Genomic DNA, 17,797 nt, shown 5'->3' with positions numbered 1-17,797 from the left:
CGAGCGAATTTCCTTGTGATTAACCTCAGAGACATGCAGGAAGAGCGGACTGCTGTCGATAGCACGTGAAACATTAAAGGTAATGTGCAGACCACACAGCAAACCTCACAGTAACAAACTCTCCTGGAAACTCCTCCTTACACCTCCTGCTCTTCTTAAATAATTTGCAGCAGCACAGACATCTCTGGTTTGAGTTGACAGTTTTGAGCAAGGACGTGTGAGTACTCGCTCTCCCATGTGCCAAACAACTGACATCTGCTAATTTTACCCAGTGTCTCTTTTCTCCTCACCTTTTTCTGTTTGAATTTCAAAGACTTCCTTAGTCATTAGCCAGAGAAATTATGTATTTATTGACAGATGTTGCTACACCGCTAATGGGAAGTACCCATTTCCAGTTCGTTACTGTTCATTAACTGTATCATCGTAGCACTTCGAGCCTCAGCCTCGGGAATGTAACGGGGATAAATATATTGGATGAGGGAGAGAAGCAAATTGTCACCTAGTCCCCCTTTAATAACTTCAATAGATTTAGTGAAATAAAGGGAACACCTCAACAAACTCATAGGAGTGGTGATTATAGCACCAGACTGAGATTTTCCAAGTGATTAATTACTCTGCTGTTATTTCACACCAACCCATCTACCAGACATGTACAATTGACTTGTGGTTAATTAATCCCTTAGAGCATCTCTAAAGGGTTTAGGGCTGGGCACAGCAGCGGTGGGGCTGAAGGGGCTTGGGGAGACAGGGCTGGCAGAGCACCCTCTGCTCCGCACGGCGCATGGCTCCAGCAAGTCGGCCCTCCAGCACAAAGAGGCAAAAAAGGGACAAAAAAGGGGGGTTTATGTGAAAACAGCCACTAGGGATCACTGCAAAACCTGTTGCTCCAAAACAGTTTGATTTCGCAGAACAGCCAAACCTCAAAATGTTTCACAGGCAGGGAATTTTATTATTTTACTGAAAAAAACTGAAGGCAAAACCAGCTCAGAAACTCCTGTTTGGACCCCCCTGGAGCAGATCACTCCCGTCTCTGCAGAGCTTGTAGCATCGCACCCCGGGGAAATACCAGCAGGGAATTCTAACTAATATTTTGATGAAGAATTTGGGCTTGAAAACACTGGAAAGGCGGAAAGCAGAAGCTGTAAGGCAGTAAGAGCTGAAAGACTGCTAAAGCAGAAGAGAAGATGTGAAATAAAGAGAGAATAAAGATTCCCCAAAGTCAGAGTTACATTCTGAGAAAATATTGTGTGTTTAAAGAAACAATCCCCACCTAGCACCAGTTAAAGACACTTTTAAATGCACATACATAAGCCCTGGTGAAAGGTAAGGAGAAGTTTCACTATCGGCATTTGCTGAGTCAGACTTCAGTGTCAAAAGAGTCAAAAAAAGACACTTGTGAAAGGCACAGAGCACAAGTAATCTGGCTGAACACAGGAAAAGGGGTGTTAGCCCTTTCTCCTGCATCAAAATCCTTCTGTTAAAACATTGGTTATGCAGAAAACTGATTTTTCAGGGGAAAGCATCTATCAACCAGCACGTTTCTTCTGGTACCTCCAGAGAGCAGATAGAGGGGGGTGTAACACGCGTTGCTGATTACTGCCTGCTCTCCATCTGCAAGCATTTGTTCCATTTAGAGGTTTGTATTTTGCTGATGTGCATATTAATGTAAAACACGGGAGTCGCAGATGGTGACGCTTTATGCTCAGCAACATGCAAGAAGGGGCAAAACTATTCCCTGCATAAGTTTAGGGAAGGAAGAAATGAGTATATTTTGAATGACAAGATTATATATATCCAAGCCCTTGAGGACTTGTAACTTAGCTCATCTGGAAAAGCTGATGCGCTCCCCTTGGATGAGCTCTCTAAACACAGCCTGAAGCCACTCCGGGCATAGGGACAGCCCCTGGCAAGGCTTTGCATCAGCAAGTTTGCAGCAGATCACCTGGATAAAGGATGCACATAAGCTTTTTCCTCCAGTTTTCGGGTTTAATCTTGATTTCCACAAGATTTTAATTTTATTTCTATGTCCTTTCCACATATTTGCAGTCATTGTGTGTATCTTTCTGGATATTGTAAACAAATACTTTTCCTTTAATGCAGCTCCAGGTGAAGAGGATTTGAAGGCAATTAGGTAATAAAATGGCAGTCTTTTCCCATGAGTGTGTTGAGGAATTGTGGTCCATAAAATCAGCCTCAATGCTTTCCCTAGGGAAGAGAAGCAGAGGGGGTTGTGGTGCTTTTCTGTGTGCAAAAGGAATGGAAAGTTAAGTACTGGGGGAGGTGCGTCTTTTTTATGACTAGCAATAACTAGCTGGGCTCTCTGATATGTAGTAGGGTTGGGGATTTTCCACTATTCCAGAGCATTTTTGAGGGGGAAGCTAGAAGGAGACTGCTGGGTCCCAAGATTAGATGATCCTCACTAAGAGAATGTACAATTATATCTCAAATATGCTGGCTCTATCCAGGCTAAAAGTGAAGGGAAGGAACTTTGCTCTTTCCAGCTTGTCCTCCCTAAAAACGGGAAAAACTGGGTATTTTTAGTGATGTTCAAATGTGTTGCACAGCATGTTGTCTGGCAGAGATACTTGCTTGAGTTGGAGATGCCCCAGCATGTACTCAGGCGATCAGTGCTAAAGATATCACGTAAGTATTGCTAATCAGAAAAGGGGATGCGTTTGTCATGCAGACTAATGTGGCTGTCAAATGTTAATGAATACAAATAAATTCTTTGTGGGTGTAACTTTTCAGAAGATGTATATCAAGAGATGAGACCGCACTGTGGCCTGGGGTGATGTGGATGGTTGTTACCTGGCAGCTGCTGCCACAACCAGTGATTCTAAGTTGATTTCTTCATATTGAAATACAAAGTGATCATGGTGGAATAGTAATTTTTTCCTTTAGCTTGAGTATTTCTCAGCTATACTTAGATTAGACTTCAATTTCTTTAGGCTTGTAACTCTTTAAGGGTTTTGATTTAGGTGCTTTAACCCTCTCAAAGAGGAAACTGTGGCAATAGGAGCGTGGGCACAGAGCCCTGCGCACACACTGCCTGGGGCTGGGCGAAGGCAAGTCCTGCTTTGCTCTGCCCTTTTTGAGACCTAACCACAGAAGATGAGTTTGTCCATGAAATGCTGCTGTCACCAAACCATCAACCTGAGTAAAGCAGTGCTTTCCCCCCCCCCCCCCCCCATTTTCCCCTAAAGCACAAGTCTGGAGATGCTGGCTGGTACATGCACAGGGCTGGAGGCTCATCCTGACCAGAGGAGGAGGAGGGAGTCTTATGGCAATCCCAAAACTAACCTGGGAAAGACACATCTATGGGATTTCTTAATAAGAGGCATTACCTGAAAGCATGTGATGCCAAATGCATGGCACTTTGGCTGTGAAAACGGACTCTATTATTTTCCTGGTGTCTCTTGACTGATGATGTGCCATTGCCCATGGCAATGGGCTGGTGATGACATCTGTGGTCTGCAAAGCCCTTTCAGTGGGTCCTTGCTTCCCCACCACCATCGGAACAAATATCCTTAGAGCAATTTCAGGATACTTCAAAGAGAGAAGACAACTCCCATGTGCTATTCCTGTTACGTGCTGGCAGAGACAAACTGGATGTATTTCGTATCTGTAGCTGCAAAAGGGCCAGAAAAAGAAGAAGTACTGAAAAAGGAAGGAGTTCTTCCCCAGCCAGTGTAATACTGCAGTTCTTATTTATGGAGAAAATGTGCTCGTCTACTCAAACTCTGGTTTTGGGGGGCAAAAGAAGATCCTGAGTCCTGCCTGGTTTTGGACTGCTCCTCTCTGACCTGCAGGGACCAGGGCACTGGGTTGGTAACTCATCCCTGGGCTGCGGTTGCCTTTTGGAGACCTTCAGCTTCCCTGTGTAGGGAAAATCCAACAGACCCATAGAGAAAATCCAACAGACCCCCCAAGGGGTTGTTCTGCCCACCTCGCCCTGCTGTCCCCTGAGCTGCGAGTCTCCATCCTGAGAGAGGAAAATAGCCAGTGATGGCTCCCAGCTCCTTCCCATGCCCTGTGGAGATCCATGACCAGCAGCTTCCATCCTCATGGTCATGGCTTGGCCATGTCCTTGGGCCAGCAGACACGGGCACTTCCCCACGGTCCCGGTTGCTTGTCCCATCCTGCTCTTGCCTGGTAAGTCCAGGAGGGTCTGAGCTACAGGACTGTGGGACCAAAGGGTGCCCGAGCTGGGTCAAGAGAAGGGGACGGTATCCAGGCTGGCTCAGTTTGGAGCTGACTCTCTGCAGCACTTGTGACTTGTGGTTTGGGGTTTATTTCTGGGTCCTGGGGGTGTGAAAGGAGGCATCTCCAGTGGGGTTGTGGTAGGAAGAGACCTTTTCTGCTGTGCTTTCATGAAACTGAGGACCTAACTGGCATTTGTCTTTAGATACTAGAGAAATGGTAGTTTACCTCAGCTGGAGAAAAGATGTATTGAATTTGGCCGTGCTCAGCTCTTTCCTGAGAATGGGTCCCTGCTGCCGCTCACCGACAGCGTGGGGGGGTTCGGTGTCACCTTCAGACGGCAAACCCAAACCAGGCGCGTCACCTAGCCACACGTAGGCGTCTTTCCCCCAGCGATGCGGGTGGAGGCAGCGGTAATTGGGGTGACGATGGCCCCGGCCACCCCACGGGCAGGAAGGAGGGGGTGGGAGCTGGGATGTGTCTCGCTCGCCCATGCGCAATGGGCTCTGCCGTGAAGCCTGGCAGTTCAAGCGTGTCACGGAGGCTGCTGTAAATAGTCATATTTTTACCATTTATGCACTTTTAATCCCCATTTATTACTCTTGGTGCTTTGCAGAGCCTTATTACAGTGTGGCTTCTCAAGCTGTGCTGTAGATGGAGGAATTCTTAAATTCCCAACTTTTCGCTTGCTAATGAGCCTTGTCCTGTCTTTGCCACCGGCGCTCTGCGCGGTCCCTGTCTTAGTGTGAGGTGGAGGTTTCCCACGCTTCAGACAGGTAATGCTGCTTTTGTAACACTGAGCCTATTTTGCAGCTCTGGTACTCTCGCCTCCTGCACTGGCATCGCTCATGGCTCTAAAATAGCCTTTGCATGACAGTGTGCACGTGGCATAGGAGCCTCCAGACCAAAGGAAAGGTCCCACAGCTGCCAGGACGGGCAGGTGGGTCATGTGGAAATGGATGCTCAGGTATTTCTGCAGTGGGTGCTTAGTGGTGTTGGGCTACATCAATTCCTGAGCATGCACGCAGCCCATAAAAAAAAAAAAAACAAAACCACATATAACTTTATTTTTAGAAATGACTACCATGCTGTGAAAGGTAGGCAGGATGTTTGTGTCAACACTAGAAAAGTACCAGGGAAGGGACCTCCTGCCTCTTGGGAGACTGCTGTGGGTGAGGGAGGTGAGGATGAGCTCATCCGCTGCAGTTGCAAACTCCATTTCTGAAAGACTTTTTAGGTGAATGTCGGTGGCTGTGGGCAGCTGCAGAAGGCTGAGATCTGCCCCTAAATTCCGGCTGTTCTCCCCAAAGAGGTGCCGTCTCATGGCAAAGCAGAGCCACTCAAGCAGAGAAAGGCTTTTAGAAGTGATCGAGGACTTCTGCAACACGACTGTTACGTCTGTCAGTCCAAACCAGGCTAGAGGTAATGGACGCTGCTGAGCGCTGTGCTCAGGATTAGGATGTCACACGGCTTTTGCAAAGCAAACTTGAATTTTGTGATGCACCTCATGAGGTTGGGGGGGGCTTTGGAAAGTAAGGGGACACTTTTCAGGGAGAGAGGGAGGGCAAAGCTTCCACCTGTCCGTCGCTTCATCCTTCAGAGCTCCTTGGGCTGGGTTTCTTGGCAAACTGAAGCCTTCATAGTCACACCACTTCATGCTTCTGCAGCTAAGGAGATCTCCAAGAAAACTTCGAGACAAAATCAACTAAAATCAGTTAAAGGCAAGTTCTGAAGCTTTCACAGGCTTCAGAAGTGCTGCTAACACTTCTGCTCCTGCGCTGAGAGAGGGGGAGTACCTGCTTCCAGTATTTTCTGGAACCATCAAATACTAATAGGGTTTTTTTATATAAAAAACCAAAACCCCACAACTTCCAGAGCTACAGCTTATGAAAGAAGGTCAGGACCATGAATGTGCTGTGATAGCAAGAAATTACTCTGACACAGAGATGGCTGTGTAATACCTTACTGACCACTGGAATAAGGCTGAGCTGGCTGCTGAGAATACATTTTTGAGTGTTTACATGTAAAGCAAGAGTCCTAGCTCAAACCTTGATCTAATTGGGGGTATACAAACACTGGGTGCTTTGTGCCTGCCTCACTCCTGGCATTATCCTCTCCGAACTTTCAAGCTAATAAATCCCTTGTTTAGTAGTGATCCTAGCTGGGTGCAAATCTGTGACAGTGACCTTAGAGGACAAATCCTCTTTAAAATCACGGCAGTAAAAGTTCTGAACTATGTAATCACTTGCCTCCAAGACATTATGTTACTGTAACGTAAGAAACTTCTCCTATAACTGAAGAGGGACGTTAGCAAAACTTGTAGAGTCTTGCAAGGCTTGGTGCCTAATTGGGAATAGCAGATTGCCTATGTAATGGTATTGGAAACATTGAATTTGGGTGTGGATGTAGCAAAACTGGGAGCAATGGGGTGAAAAGCAATTAAGGGTGGGTTTATTTAGGAGTCAAGGGAGAAGAACAAGCATGGCAAAGTAAAGAGGAGGGGGGATAAAAGGGACAGTTCCCACCTATTTTCTCTACAAGTGTGCTCTCTAGTCTGTGCTTGTACCGGATCCCATAGCAGACCTGAAGCCAGACTGGCTGGTGAATAGGACAAGGGGTCTGGGACCATGTACGAGAGGGACAGCAGGTCTGGGGCTGAGTGCGGGGGAGGACATGGGTCTGGGCCAGCTGCTGGAGGGATGTTTGTGTAATGTGAACAAGTGTGAGACCTGCGAGTGAGCTGTGAGCCCCATCAGCTGGAGAATAAGAGCAGGATCAGGCCCTTCGCATCCTTCATGTCCCTGTAAGTGCTGTGTGGGGGTATGGGGGTGCCGGTGAAAGCGCTGCTTGTTGGCTGTATGGAGAGTGCCTGCCTGTGCTGGGGTACATGCTCTGTCCCATTGCTGCCTGTGCTTGGGAATGGGACCCACTTTGGCTTTAGCAGACCAGGACCATTGCCTGTGCTCAGGAAACCCACCTGGTTCAGCTCCCCTTAATGTAAAGCTTGATTATTGAACACCAATATGATTTACATTCACTTAAAAAGCAATGCCCTGTACAAACATATATATTCAGATGGTGTTTCCCAGCTCTAAGCTCACTACGAAAACGAGCAATAACATCTGAAAGCTTCAGTCAAGTTGCTTTTCCTTTTATACATCTCAGCTGTGCATTCATGGAGCAGGCTTTTGTTTAGATTTTGGGGTGAGAGAGAAGACAGCTGGAGATGCTGCAGCACCAACCCAGAGCCCAAGCTAGCCCTGGTCTCAGGCAGAGCTGGCAGAGAAGGGGAAGGCAAGACAAGAGTTGGAAGGGACTAGTTGCACGTGGAGGGGACTGGAATGGGTGCCCTGTACCTGGGGCCATGGGGGGCAGACTGGAGGGTGTCTTGGGAAGGAGAGCAGCCTCGGGGAAAGAGGCAAAACCATTGAGTAAAATGCCATCCTCTCAAATTTTCCCTTGTTCCCAAATCCTTATAGGTTTTTTTTCCTGCCCTCCAGAAACCGCTGCTTTTTCCCTGTCCATCACTATCCTCTGCAGCTTCTTCACTGACCTCCTGAAATGTCACTGCCTCCCCTCCTGTTCACCCACCTGCTTTGACACCAACTCTCCGGCCCCCCCGCTGGAGACTTCTGATGTGCCCTCATCCCTCCAGCACCTCCCTGAGCCCTCCCCGGGGCTGGCTGCACCCCACCACCCTAGTCCTTGGGTGTCCTGACAGCAGGTATGATCCTTTTGAGCTGAAGAGATACTGCAAAGGCACCAATGTGCAGCCAGACTTCACCAGGGCTGTCTCAAGTGGTTAAACGTCAATGGCCCAGAGCTGCTGGCCACTGACGTCCTACCCAAGACACGTCTTCACGCAAATTTTTAGGTCAGCACAAATGCTCAGATTCTCACGGTTGTGCCTTTGCTGCATCCCCCAGGCAAGCAAGACATGAGCTTTCTGCAGGGATGCTGCACCCTCTGCTCCATCCTGATGCTCGTCGGTAAGTCTGGGATGGGACAGGCAGAAAGCGAGTTGGGGGATGTAAAAGCTGGGACTGAGATAATGCTGAGCTGATACAATAAGGGGAAGCAGCTGGTGGTGACCATGAAGTGCCCTCCTGAACCACAGAAGGCTACAAATTTGGGGTTGGGGGGCGGAATTGTCACGACATGGTTCATATAATCACTGCCAAGCATCTCCCAAAGCCACCCCCGAGAAGGCAGTGGTCCAGCTGGACCCAGCACAGCCGTTCACTGTGCTCCTGTTCACTGCTTCTACTGCTGTATCAGTGCCGTGTTTTTACCACTGGTAATCTCTGGACAACCCATGAAGGGTGGTAACAGCAGGATGGCTGTAACTTCAGAAGATCTCTTCTGCTTTCATCTATGAGATGATAATACACATGTGAAAAGGCTTTTGCTGGTTTTAGATGTGGGTTGGAAATCGTGGATTTAACCCTGAATGTGCAATGGCAACAGGTGGTCCAACCCCTGGGTGTGCCCATTCCTGGAAGGGAAGAAAAATTCTTTCTTGGGTTGATTAACTGGTGTTTCTCAGCCCATGCAGTTCCCTGCAAGCCCCGGCGAGGCAGAGCCCGTCGCTGCCAGAGCTCGGCTCCCCCATCAAACCCGCCGCCCCCCAAAAAACTCTGGGTGCAGCAGCTGCACGCTGCTGAGTGCCGGCTTCTGTGCGTGGAGCTGCCGCAAAGGGGGTGGTGGGGCGAGGTGTGCTGCGAACGCCCGCTCGGGGCTCTGCTTGCAGAGGGGACGGGGCAGCTCGTCCAGCCCGTGCTCTCGCGCCGCAGGGCAAAGAGTGTCCCTGATCTGCCCCTTCCCCTCCTCTGCAGGAGGAAACCTGGGCGTCCTCATCAAAATCCATCAGGACTCGATCAACGGCACCGAGGGTCAGTCCGTGCTCCTGCCCGTCTCCTACAGATTTGACGGTGCCCCTGGTTTCCCAATGAAGATTGTCTGGTATTTCAGTAACATGCGGGACGAGCTCGTCACCTGCTCGGTGCTGAACGGCTCCCTGGGTGCCGGGGGAGCTCCCAGCAGCTGCTCTGCACAAACTTTCTACCACACCACGTACCGTGGCCGCACTAAGTTCTTCCCCAAGAACGGGTCCCTGCTGCTGTCAGACCTGCGGCTCAACGACAGCGGAGTTTACAGTGTCACCTTCAGACCACCACACCAAACCTGGCACATCACCCTGACCATCCACGAGCAGCGTTCCACCCCTGAGCATCCAGGTGAGTGTAAGTGTAAGGTCGCAACCCTGCGCCTGAGCCCGACAAGTCCCACAAATGGGCTTGGGAGATAGGAGAGGAGCCCGGGCTTATGGACCAGCCTTGCCAGCCTGTCCTCCCTTTCTGTCCACCAACCCTATCTCAGCACGCTCGTCACCATCAAGAGGAGACCTTCTGGGGGGCCCTGGTCAGGGGTGGCGTGTTTGGGGCGACGGGGGGTTCATATTCCCATACCTCGTCTCGTAAGAAGTAATCTTTGATGCCGAAGGGCTGCGATCAGCACAGCTCCCGGGCTAGAACCGGGAGCTTTGTTTTACGGGATGGACCAGGTCAGGGTCCTCTCTGCTGTTTCCCTGAAAATCAGAGGTGATGGGAAGCATCTTACAGCATCGGCATTCCCAGATGTGCAGGGCAAGCAGCAGAGCTCGGTCTTCCCAGCAGCAGCAGCAGCAGGAGGAGAAGGAGGAGGACCCTGCAACGGCAGGCAGAGGGATGGTGAGTTGCAGGACACCTCCTGGGAAGGTGCCTGCGGTTCATGCTGTGCTCGGGAAGGGACGCGGGGCTGCACGCTGGCTCTGGGAGGCCCTGCGGGCCCTCAGCTCCTCTGCACGGGACAGGAGGAAGCTTGGGGACAGCACTGTACCCCCCCAGAGGTGTCCTGCGGGCACCCGGGCGAGGTAAGAACCCCGGGAGATGCGCAGCAGAAAGGAACGCGGGGCGTGCATTGGGGTCTCGGAGCAGGGTTCGTCTCCTCGTCCAGCAGCAGTGCAGGCAGCTGCCGACGTCGGGCGTCAGACGCGAAGCAAGCTCAGCGGCGAAGCGTGCCCAGCAGCTCTCCATCTCTCCTACCGCAGGCACCGAGCTGGGTGAAGGAGGCACTGCCGCTCGCATCCCTTGCTATGTCTTCGGAGGCTGCTACTGCTTCATCCTGCTCTTCCTGCAGCTCTTCTTCCACCTCCGATGGCACAGGGTGAGCGCACAGCTCTCCGGGTGAGGTGCCTTAGGCTCTGGGCTCCCAGGGGAAGGCCAGAAATGCCAGGGATGGAGCTGGCTCCTCCACAGGGGCTGGGGGCAGCCGGGCTCCGTGCCACGGAGGTGATTTCCCCTTGGTGACGCTGCTCCCGGGAGCAGACCCGTCGCACGGCCGTGACCCACGGGCGAGCGGCGCCGGGAAGGCGCAGCGGATCCGTAGGACAAGGGATGTGGTCAGCCCCGGTCTTTTCTGTCACGGCTGCAGCCTGACAGTTTTGGGTAACTTCTGCTTTGTGCCCACAGCCAAACTCCTGGGAGGCATCAAACACGGCATCCCGCTCAGTCCCAGGGACCGAGAGCTGGCAGAGTCGGCTGCAGCACGGAGCAGCTCCGCAGCCGCAGTGATGCCGCTTTTTGAAGCTTTTGGGCGCTGCTCGGGAGAAGAGGGCCAATGTGCGACAGCAGCCGGAGGTGGTACCCGAAGGAAGTGCTGCGGCTCGGGGCAGCACCCTTAAAGGCAATGCCTGCGCAGGATAAACGTGCCAAACCCTTTCCTGAGCCTTGTTTTCCTTGTGTCACCCATGCCGCTTTTTGCCTTGCTGGTGTAATGGTCCCGGGGGCCAGGGAACGCGGCAACCGTCCTCCTGCAAAGCAAACGTGCTTTGTGTCTGCAGCACATCCCGCTCACTTCGCACGAGCAAACGTGCCCAGGACGTGCCCGCTGATGAGGCAGAGGCCCATAGTTTCCCCAGTCTAAAATGGTTTCCCAGTGGCCCGACGTCACTGGCACATCTTTCCTCGGTGAGAGGTGGCACGTGCTTCACCCAGGGCTGCCCCACTCGATGCAGGGTCCCACACAGCCCCAAACAGCAGCAGCAGCAGCCACCTCAACCTGCCCGTGGGCACGCAGTGGAGGGACCCCGGCCCCCCACCCACCACTCTCAGACACCCCTCTCCCCATTCAACACCCCCTCTCCGGTCAAACCAGCACCCCTTCCTCCAGCAGCCTCTTCCCCACAGCAGCCGAGGCTGCATCTGCAGCATCGCTTTGGGCTCTTCCAGCAGCCAGGCAAGAGGGGAGAGAATCTTCCAAAGCTTCTGGCAAGCCCAAGGGGGGCAAGGCACCTCAGCGTGGGGCTGCTGGGAACCAGAGGCTGCTTTTGCAGGGTGTTTGCCGATCCTTCCCTCAGGGTGAAGGGGCGGGCGTGTGGGCCCCCCTCGGCATTGTCGGTGCGCTGTAAACCATGCTGGGGTTTCCACCGAGCGTGTCCAGGTCGGAGGAGGTGACCCCATGCGTGTCTTGCGGTGGTGTTGCAGATGAGGTTCATAGCCCTGTCCCCACCGTGGCCGTGCTCCCCCGGCGCTGAGCCACGTCCTGCTGTTGCGGCCACGAAGCTGTAGTCGGCTCTGAACAGCAACCACTGTGACAAAGTTAAAATAGATGGACGGGGCTCCGGCTGCCTCTTGGAGGGGGTGGCTGTGTGCGAGAGGACCCAGACCCGTGGCCTTGCTCCCTCCCTTGCTAATGGGATGCTGGCAGGCGTTAATTTGGGGAGTGGAACCGGCAGCAGGCGTTGAGCAGAAGTGCGGCCCCGAGGAGCTGGCATGGGGGGCTGGTGCTGGCTCCCTGGGTCAGAGCTGTCCCCTCGCTCCCAGGTTTGCAGCTCCCACTCCTCCTCCTCCTCCTCCTCCTCCTCCCAAGGCTCGGGTCCCCACATCCACACCAGCAGCTCCCCGGCACAAGCGCTGCCCCGTCCGGGCTTCCCTGAGCCCCGCTCCCTCGGGGAGAAGCAGGGCTTCCCTCTCTGCAGCCCTGCAGCCTCCCCTCGCCTCTGCCTGCAGCCCTGCCTGCAGCCCTGCCTGCCCGCCCAGGGAGAGATTAGGCATCTCCACCGGCGCATTTGCACCGCTGGCTGGGAGCGCGGCAAAGGCTTTCGCCTGGCTGAGGACCAGCAGCGAGCAGGGCACGGGAGCGGAGCCGGCTCTTTCTGGGACCCCCGCGGGCCAAGCTGGCCTGCTGCCCGGCCGGGACCCCCCGTCCCTCTTCCCCGGGTCCCTCCGCCAGCAGTCGCAGCAGCCCGCCAGCTGCGACTGCAGAGCCACAGGAAGAAAGCCCGGGCTCGCACCCTCGCAAGCAAACCCTGCAGCCCGCAGGGACTGAGGAAGAGTCACCGACTTCCTCCCCTGCCGAGGCGACAGCTCGGAGATGCTCGCCAGCAGCCTCGGCGCAGAGCCCGCTGCGTCCGACCCCGTGCCGGAGGCGTGGTGACCGGCCGGCCAGAGCTCCCAGTTCAGTTCCTCTGCTGGGCTCGGAGGAGATGTCCTGCGGCCGGAGCTGCCGGAGCCTCGGCTCCCTCCTGCTGCTCCTCGGTGAGTCTGGCCTGAGCTGGGGGTCCCGGGGGATGGAGCAGCCCGGCAGAGGGGTGCCGGGGAGGGGGAACGCTGAGGAGCGTGGATCCTTGGCCGGGCGGCGGGGACGGCTCGCCGGTGGTCCCCGGGACCCTCGTCCCCACGACGCGTGCCACCGAGGACCCACGCCGGCATCGCTCCTGTGCCTTCGCCTCCCCCTTTCCGATCAGGGCACGAGGACAGAGAGCCACTTCGCGTGGGGATGGAGCGAGGCAAACCCGGCCGCGAAACGGCGCGGTGTGCTGAGGGGCCGAGGGGCAAATAACGCTGAGGGTGTCGGGTGTTTGGAGCCCTCCTGCAAGCCCCGGCGAGGCAGAGCCCGTCGCTGCCAGAGCTCGGCTCCCCCATCAAACCCGCCGCCCCCCAAAAAACTCCGGGTGCAGCAGCTGCACGCTGCTGAGCGCCGGCTTCTGTGCGTGGAGCTGCCGCAAAGGGGGTGGTGGGGCGAGGTGTGCTGCGAACGCCCGCTCGGGGCTCTGCTTGCAGAGGGGACGGGGCAGCTCGTCCAGCCCGTGCTCTCGCGCCGCGGGGCAAAGAGTGTCCCTGATCTGCCCCTTCCCCTCCTCTGCAGGAGGAAACCTGGGCGTCCTCATCAAAATCCATCAGGACTCGATCAACGGCACCGAGGGTCAGTCCGTGCTCCTGCCCGTCTCCTACAGATTTGACGGTGCCCCTGGTTTCCCAATGAAGATTGTCTGGTATTTCAGTAACATGCGGGACGAGCTCGTCACCTGCTCGGTGCTGAACTGCTCCCTGGGTGCCGGGGGAGCTCCCAGCAGCTGCTCTGCACAAACTTTCTACCACACCACGTACCGTGGCCGCACTAACTTCTTCCCCATGAACGGGTCCCTGCTGCTGTCAGACCTGCGGCTCAGCGACAGCGGAGTTTACAGTGTCACCTTCAGACCACCACACCAAACCTGGCACATCACCCTGACTGTGCCCGAGCAGCGTTCCACCCCTGAGCATCCAGGTGAGTGTAAGCGTGAGCGTGCTCAGCAGAATTCTCCTGCCCTGCCCCGGCCAAATGTGCAGGAAGGTGCGGGCACTGGCAGAGCATTTGTCCCTCTTCCCAAAGGGATGAGCTTTTGTGGTAAAGAGAGGATTCCCAGGGATATCTTATACGGTGCTGTAGGTCTTTTCTTCTTACGACAGGAAACCCGTCCTGGCCCGCTCTGCCAGCTTAATCACAGTATAAGGGCTTCCTGTGCAGATGGTTGTCTCTACATGAAAAATTTTCTTTTGCCAGCCTTGCGTTTGCCAGCCCAATGTGAATGGCTACGGACAAGAGAGATGGGCTGAGAAACCTAAGCATTGGCTTTGGGTCCTGTACTGGAATAAATCCAGTATTCACTGGGGAGAACAGGGCAGTTGGGGATAAATCTGTGGCCACGTGGACTAAGAAAAGTATACCAAATGTTTGTTATTTATGCCGGTGCAAGATGTGTGTATCACAGGGCAGTCAGTTAAGCTGGCAGCCTCGGTCCCTTTGGCAGGATGGGCTCCTCTTTAAACCTGCCTGAGTCTGGCGTGTTTATTCACACTGCCACGCAGTCCCGATGATGTGCCTCACACCCATCTCTCTTTCTGCGTTTATGTCTTGCTGTTCCCTAGCCTAGTTTATCACTCTCCACCGCGAACACAGCAGTTCTGAAGATCTAACTTTGCAGTCAGTAAATTCCCCATTGCCTCCCTGGGTTTTGCCGCCTCTGCTGGATCTCTGCCATCTCTCAAGGCACAAAACAGCACGCTTCCTTCGTACCAATGACTCTTCCACACCTCTGCTGCCACCCTACGTACAAAGTACATGAAATAATTTCGGTGGCAGTATCTGGTGTAGTTCAGTACAAATCATTGTGTGTAGCACCTGCACGTCTGTGCCTTCTGTGCTATGACTGGCAAGCTCCTTCCCTATCCCCTCTGGCAGTGCCGTGAGATGTGCACATGCCTTATACTCTTAAACAGGCTGAGAACTTTTTTTCTGGCCTGACATCCAAACGCGAGCCTCTCCTCAGCATGTAGTGAAGCCACCAGCTCTCTTCACGGCAGTGCAGACAGGGAAGCCTCCCACAAGGGAAAGGAAACCCTTTAATACTTGAGCTGTGGATGTGGGTGGGCTTTTTGTGATGCAGTATTTCCTTTGGCCTCTGTGTCCATAGTGCTGCTCTCCAGCTCCTCGTGCTGCTCTCTGATCCCAAGGAGAGTGCTGGCATCAGCAGGAATGCTCTAGAAAATGTGGTGAAACCACTGCAATTACTGGTTTAGAAAGCACTTACACTACCTGTTTTCTTTCAAACAGTAGACCCCAAGAAGCCGGACTCCACCCGTTACTATGTAATCGGAATTTGTTCTTCAGTCTCCATCCTTCTGCTGTTCCTGCTCTTCTGCTGCATACGGCACTGGGGTGAGTGGGTCTGATCCTGCTTTTTACCCTTCCAGGTGCATCCTCCAGCTCACCCAGGCATATTCTTGGGTGTGGAAGGTAGTGGAGGGCTCAGGAGTTGCCTGGGTTCTGCTCTTCACACCAAAATTACTCCTTCTGTAAGAGCACGTCTCAAATGTGCCACCTCCTTCCAGTCATAAGAGTTGCTGAATGCATTTCAAGTTCATAATGCAGCTTAAAGTGGAAGGACAGCACAGGTCTGTTGCAGTGGTTTTCTGGAGAACCCACACCTTTTGGTGCTGCGACCAGAATCAAGATACTGCAACATATCTAGTCTGTAAAAGAGGTACAATTTCATGGACTCTGAAATGCATTCTCTAGGCGTGGCCATGACTATTCTGTTGTAGTTGCTTTAAAACTCCAGCTGGGGAGAATACCTTGGGTGTTTCCACTTTAAAATAAGCCAACAAGGTGCATACCTCCACAGCTTCCATCAGTGACATCTTCAAAACCTTCATCCCTGACAATGCCTTGGTCAGGAAACAAAGCCATTTTCTTCCAAGGGGGAGATTTCACTTGCACTTAGAGAAAGCAGTTACAGAAATCTCCATTTTAAAGACAAAATCCACATCACCCCCGTGAGTGAAAGTGCCAATAGAGAAATGCTGGTTCTCCAGCGGTGGGAGAGAGGAAGGTGCAGACCATCAGCATGCCTACCAGATAACAAAACTCTCTTTTTCCTAGGTGCAGCTCGGCAGCAGAACAGGAGAATCATTAAACAACAGCAGGTACAGGGGAAAATCTGAAAGCTCTTGGGCACAGGCAGCTGGGTAACTGCTAACCACTGGCTGAATAAGATGTACTGAGCTGCAAGAATCGGGTGCTGGATATAAAATTAGGAAGTTAGTTCATTATTGTAAGGCAAGGCTGCAAAGTGCCTGCCCTTTCCCCAGCTGCACACTTCCCCTCCACCTCCCTCCCGGTCAGACCCCAAACCAACATGAACCTTACCTGCATGGCTGAGGAGCCTCGGCACAGCTTTGGCCAGCAGCAGCAAGGAAAATGCAGAACGGTTAAATGCAGAGAAATGTGCAGGCAATCACCCCTCCCTGCTTCCTAGTCTCATGAATTTATGTTAAAGTATTTCTTCAGGGAGCGGTGTGGATGATCTGGGGACTCATCTCACACAGAGTTTGACCTGTGAAAAATAAATAAAGCAGAGAGGAAGAGGCAAAGAAACCTAAGAAGGAGACATGAGAGCAAGATGGCTCAAGTAATTTCTCTGGAAGGTGACTCCATGGGGGTAGCAGGTGTCCCAGAAGTACTGGAGTACTCCAGAGAGCATGTCCTGCAGATCCTACCAGCCTACAGTTGTTTCCACACAAAGAGGGGGTTGTGGTTATTTTTCTTCCGGTGAAAATAGCCAAGGTCAAGGGTAGGTTCCCCATCCTGTGCTCTCTGGTCTGGAAACCACGACAAAACTTCAGCAAAGGTTTGCATCCCTGTTTCCCATGTCCATCAACTCTCCCATCTGCTCTGCAGGCTGTGTCTGTTTTGTCTGAGGTGTCCTTGGGCAAAGTAGATGTCACCCTCCAGTGTACCTGATGGGCTGAGCCAGTTTTGCCTCCATGGGGTGAGGGAGCTGGGACCAATGTTCCCCCACTGCTATTGTGGGCAAAGCCATCTGTAGCTCCTGCTGCTGCCAGCTCCTCGTTGTAGCTCTGGACCCCTCTTGATCCCAACACAGCCTCTGGAGAAGACTCTTGTCTCTGGTGTTTTCTTTGTCCTTCTCTAGGTCTCAAGCATGGAGGAGTCCCACATGGAAAGCACTGTGGGGACAGACATGGCAACCATTTACGCCAGAATTGGAGACAGCTTTCAACAGTCACCACAGAGACCAACACCAGAGGTCGTGTACACATCCTTAACTTCTCCTGGTCCACCACCACAGGACACTGGACTCTACCATCTCCTGGTTTGACTGTGGGAGCTGCCTCAAGCGGGAGCTTTGCAGAAAGTAGCTGTGCCTCAAAGCAAAGAGGATGTTTGTGTCACTGATGCTGCACCCTCGGTGCTCCCCCTCCAGCAGCTCCGCACGCTGACCCTAGCCTGTAAAGGATTTGGAGTGAGAGAGTACAGAAATGCATTAGTTTGCCTTGAACTGCAGTCTCTCTTGAATTTGAGGGATGAGCTGGTTTTTGTACTCTCAGGAAGTCTCAAGGAGAAACTAAGACACCCAGTGTAAGAGAAAGATGCTTAAGGCAATGGCAAATCAACAGTTTGTCTGGGGGGAGCTTGCTTCCATAGACTCACCTTAATTTGAGAGGTAGTGGAGAGCATTAAACATTTCAATCCTGTGTCCCAGGTTCACTACCAATGATCTTGTCATATTAAAAGAATATATGAAGATCCTTTGACCTGAAAAGTTGTCCTTATTTTAATAAGTATGCCAAGTAATTATTGAACAGACTCTTCCTGCAATGAAATTTGCTTGACCTCAGGATCCCAGGGCAACAGGTTCCTCTGTTGTTTTGAAATGCCCCTCTGAAGTGCAAGGAGATGAGGCTTTCTGTACAAGTGATTTCACTTGTTAATGTGA

The 17,797-nt window shown here is 52.8% G+C and overlaps 1 protein-coding gene across 1 annotated transcript; it reads left to right on the top strand.

Moving 5' to 3' along the window:
• Positions 1-3,932: 3,932 nt before the first annotated feature.
• LOC128153649 (uncharacterized) lies at positions 3,933-17,623 on the top strand. The gene is made up of 7 exons (XM_052813144.1): positions 3,933-4,152; positions 8,127-8,189; positions 9,036-9,437; positions 13,387-13,788; positions 15,115-15,219; positions 15,943-15,986; positions 16,994-17,623. The coding sequence occupies exons 1-7, from the start codon at positions 4,065-4,067 to the stop codon at positions 17,177-17,179; spliced, it is 1,290 nt and encodes a 429-aa protein (XP_052669104.1). The 5' UTR covers positions 3,933-4,064; the 3' UTR covers positions 17,180-17,623.
• The last annotated feature ends 174 nt before the right edge of the window (positions 17,624-17,797 follow it).

Source organism: Harpia harpyja, chromosome 18 (genome assembly GCF_026419915.1).
Source record: "Harpia harpyja isolate bHarHar1 chromosome 18, bHarHar1 primary haplotype, whole genome shotgun sequence".
Classification (NCBI taxonomy): Eukaryota; Metazoa; Chordata; class Aves; order Accipitriformes; family Accipitridae; genus Harpia; species Harpia harpyja.
Note: the sequence above shows the minus strand (reverse complement) of the source record. Positions and strands in the feature narration are given on the sequence as shown.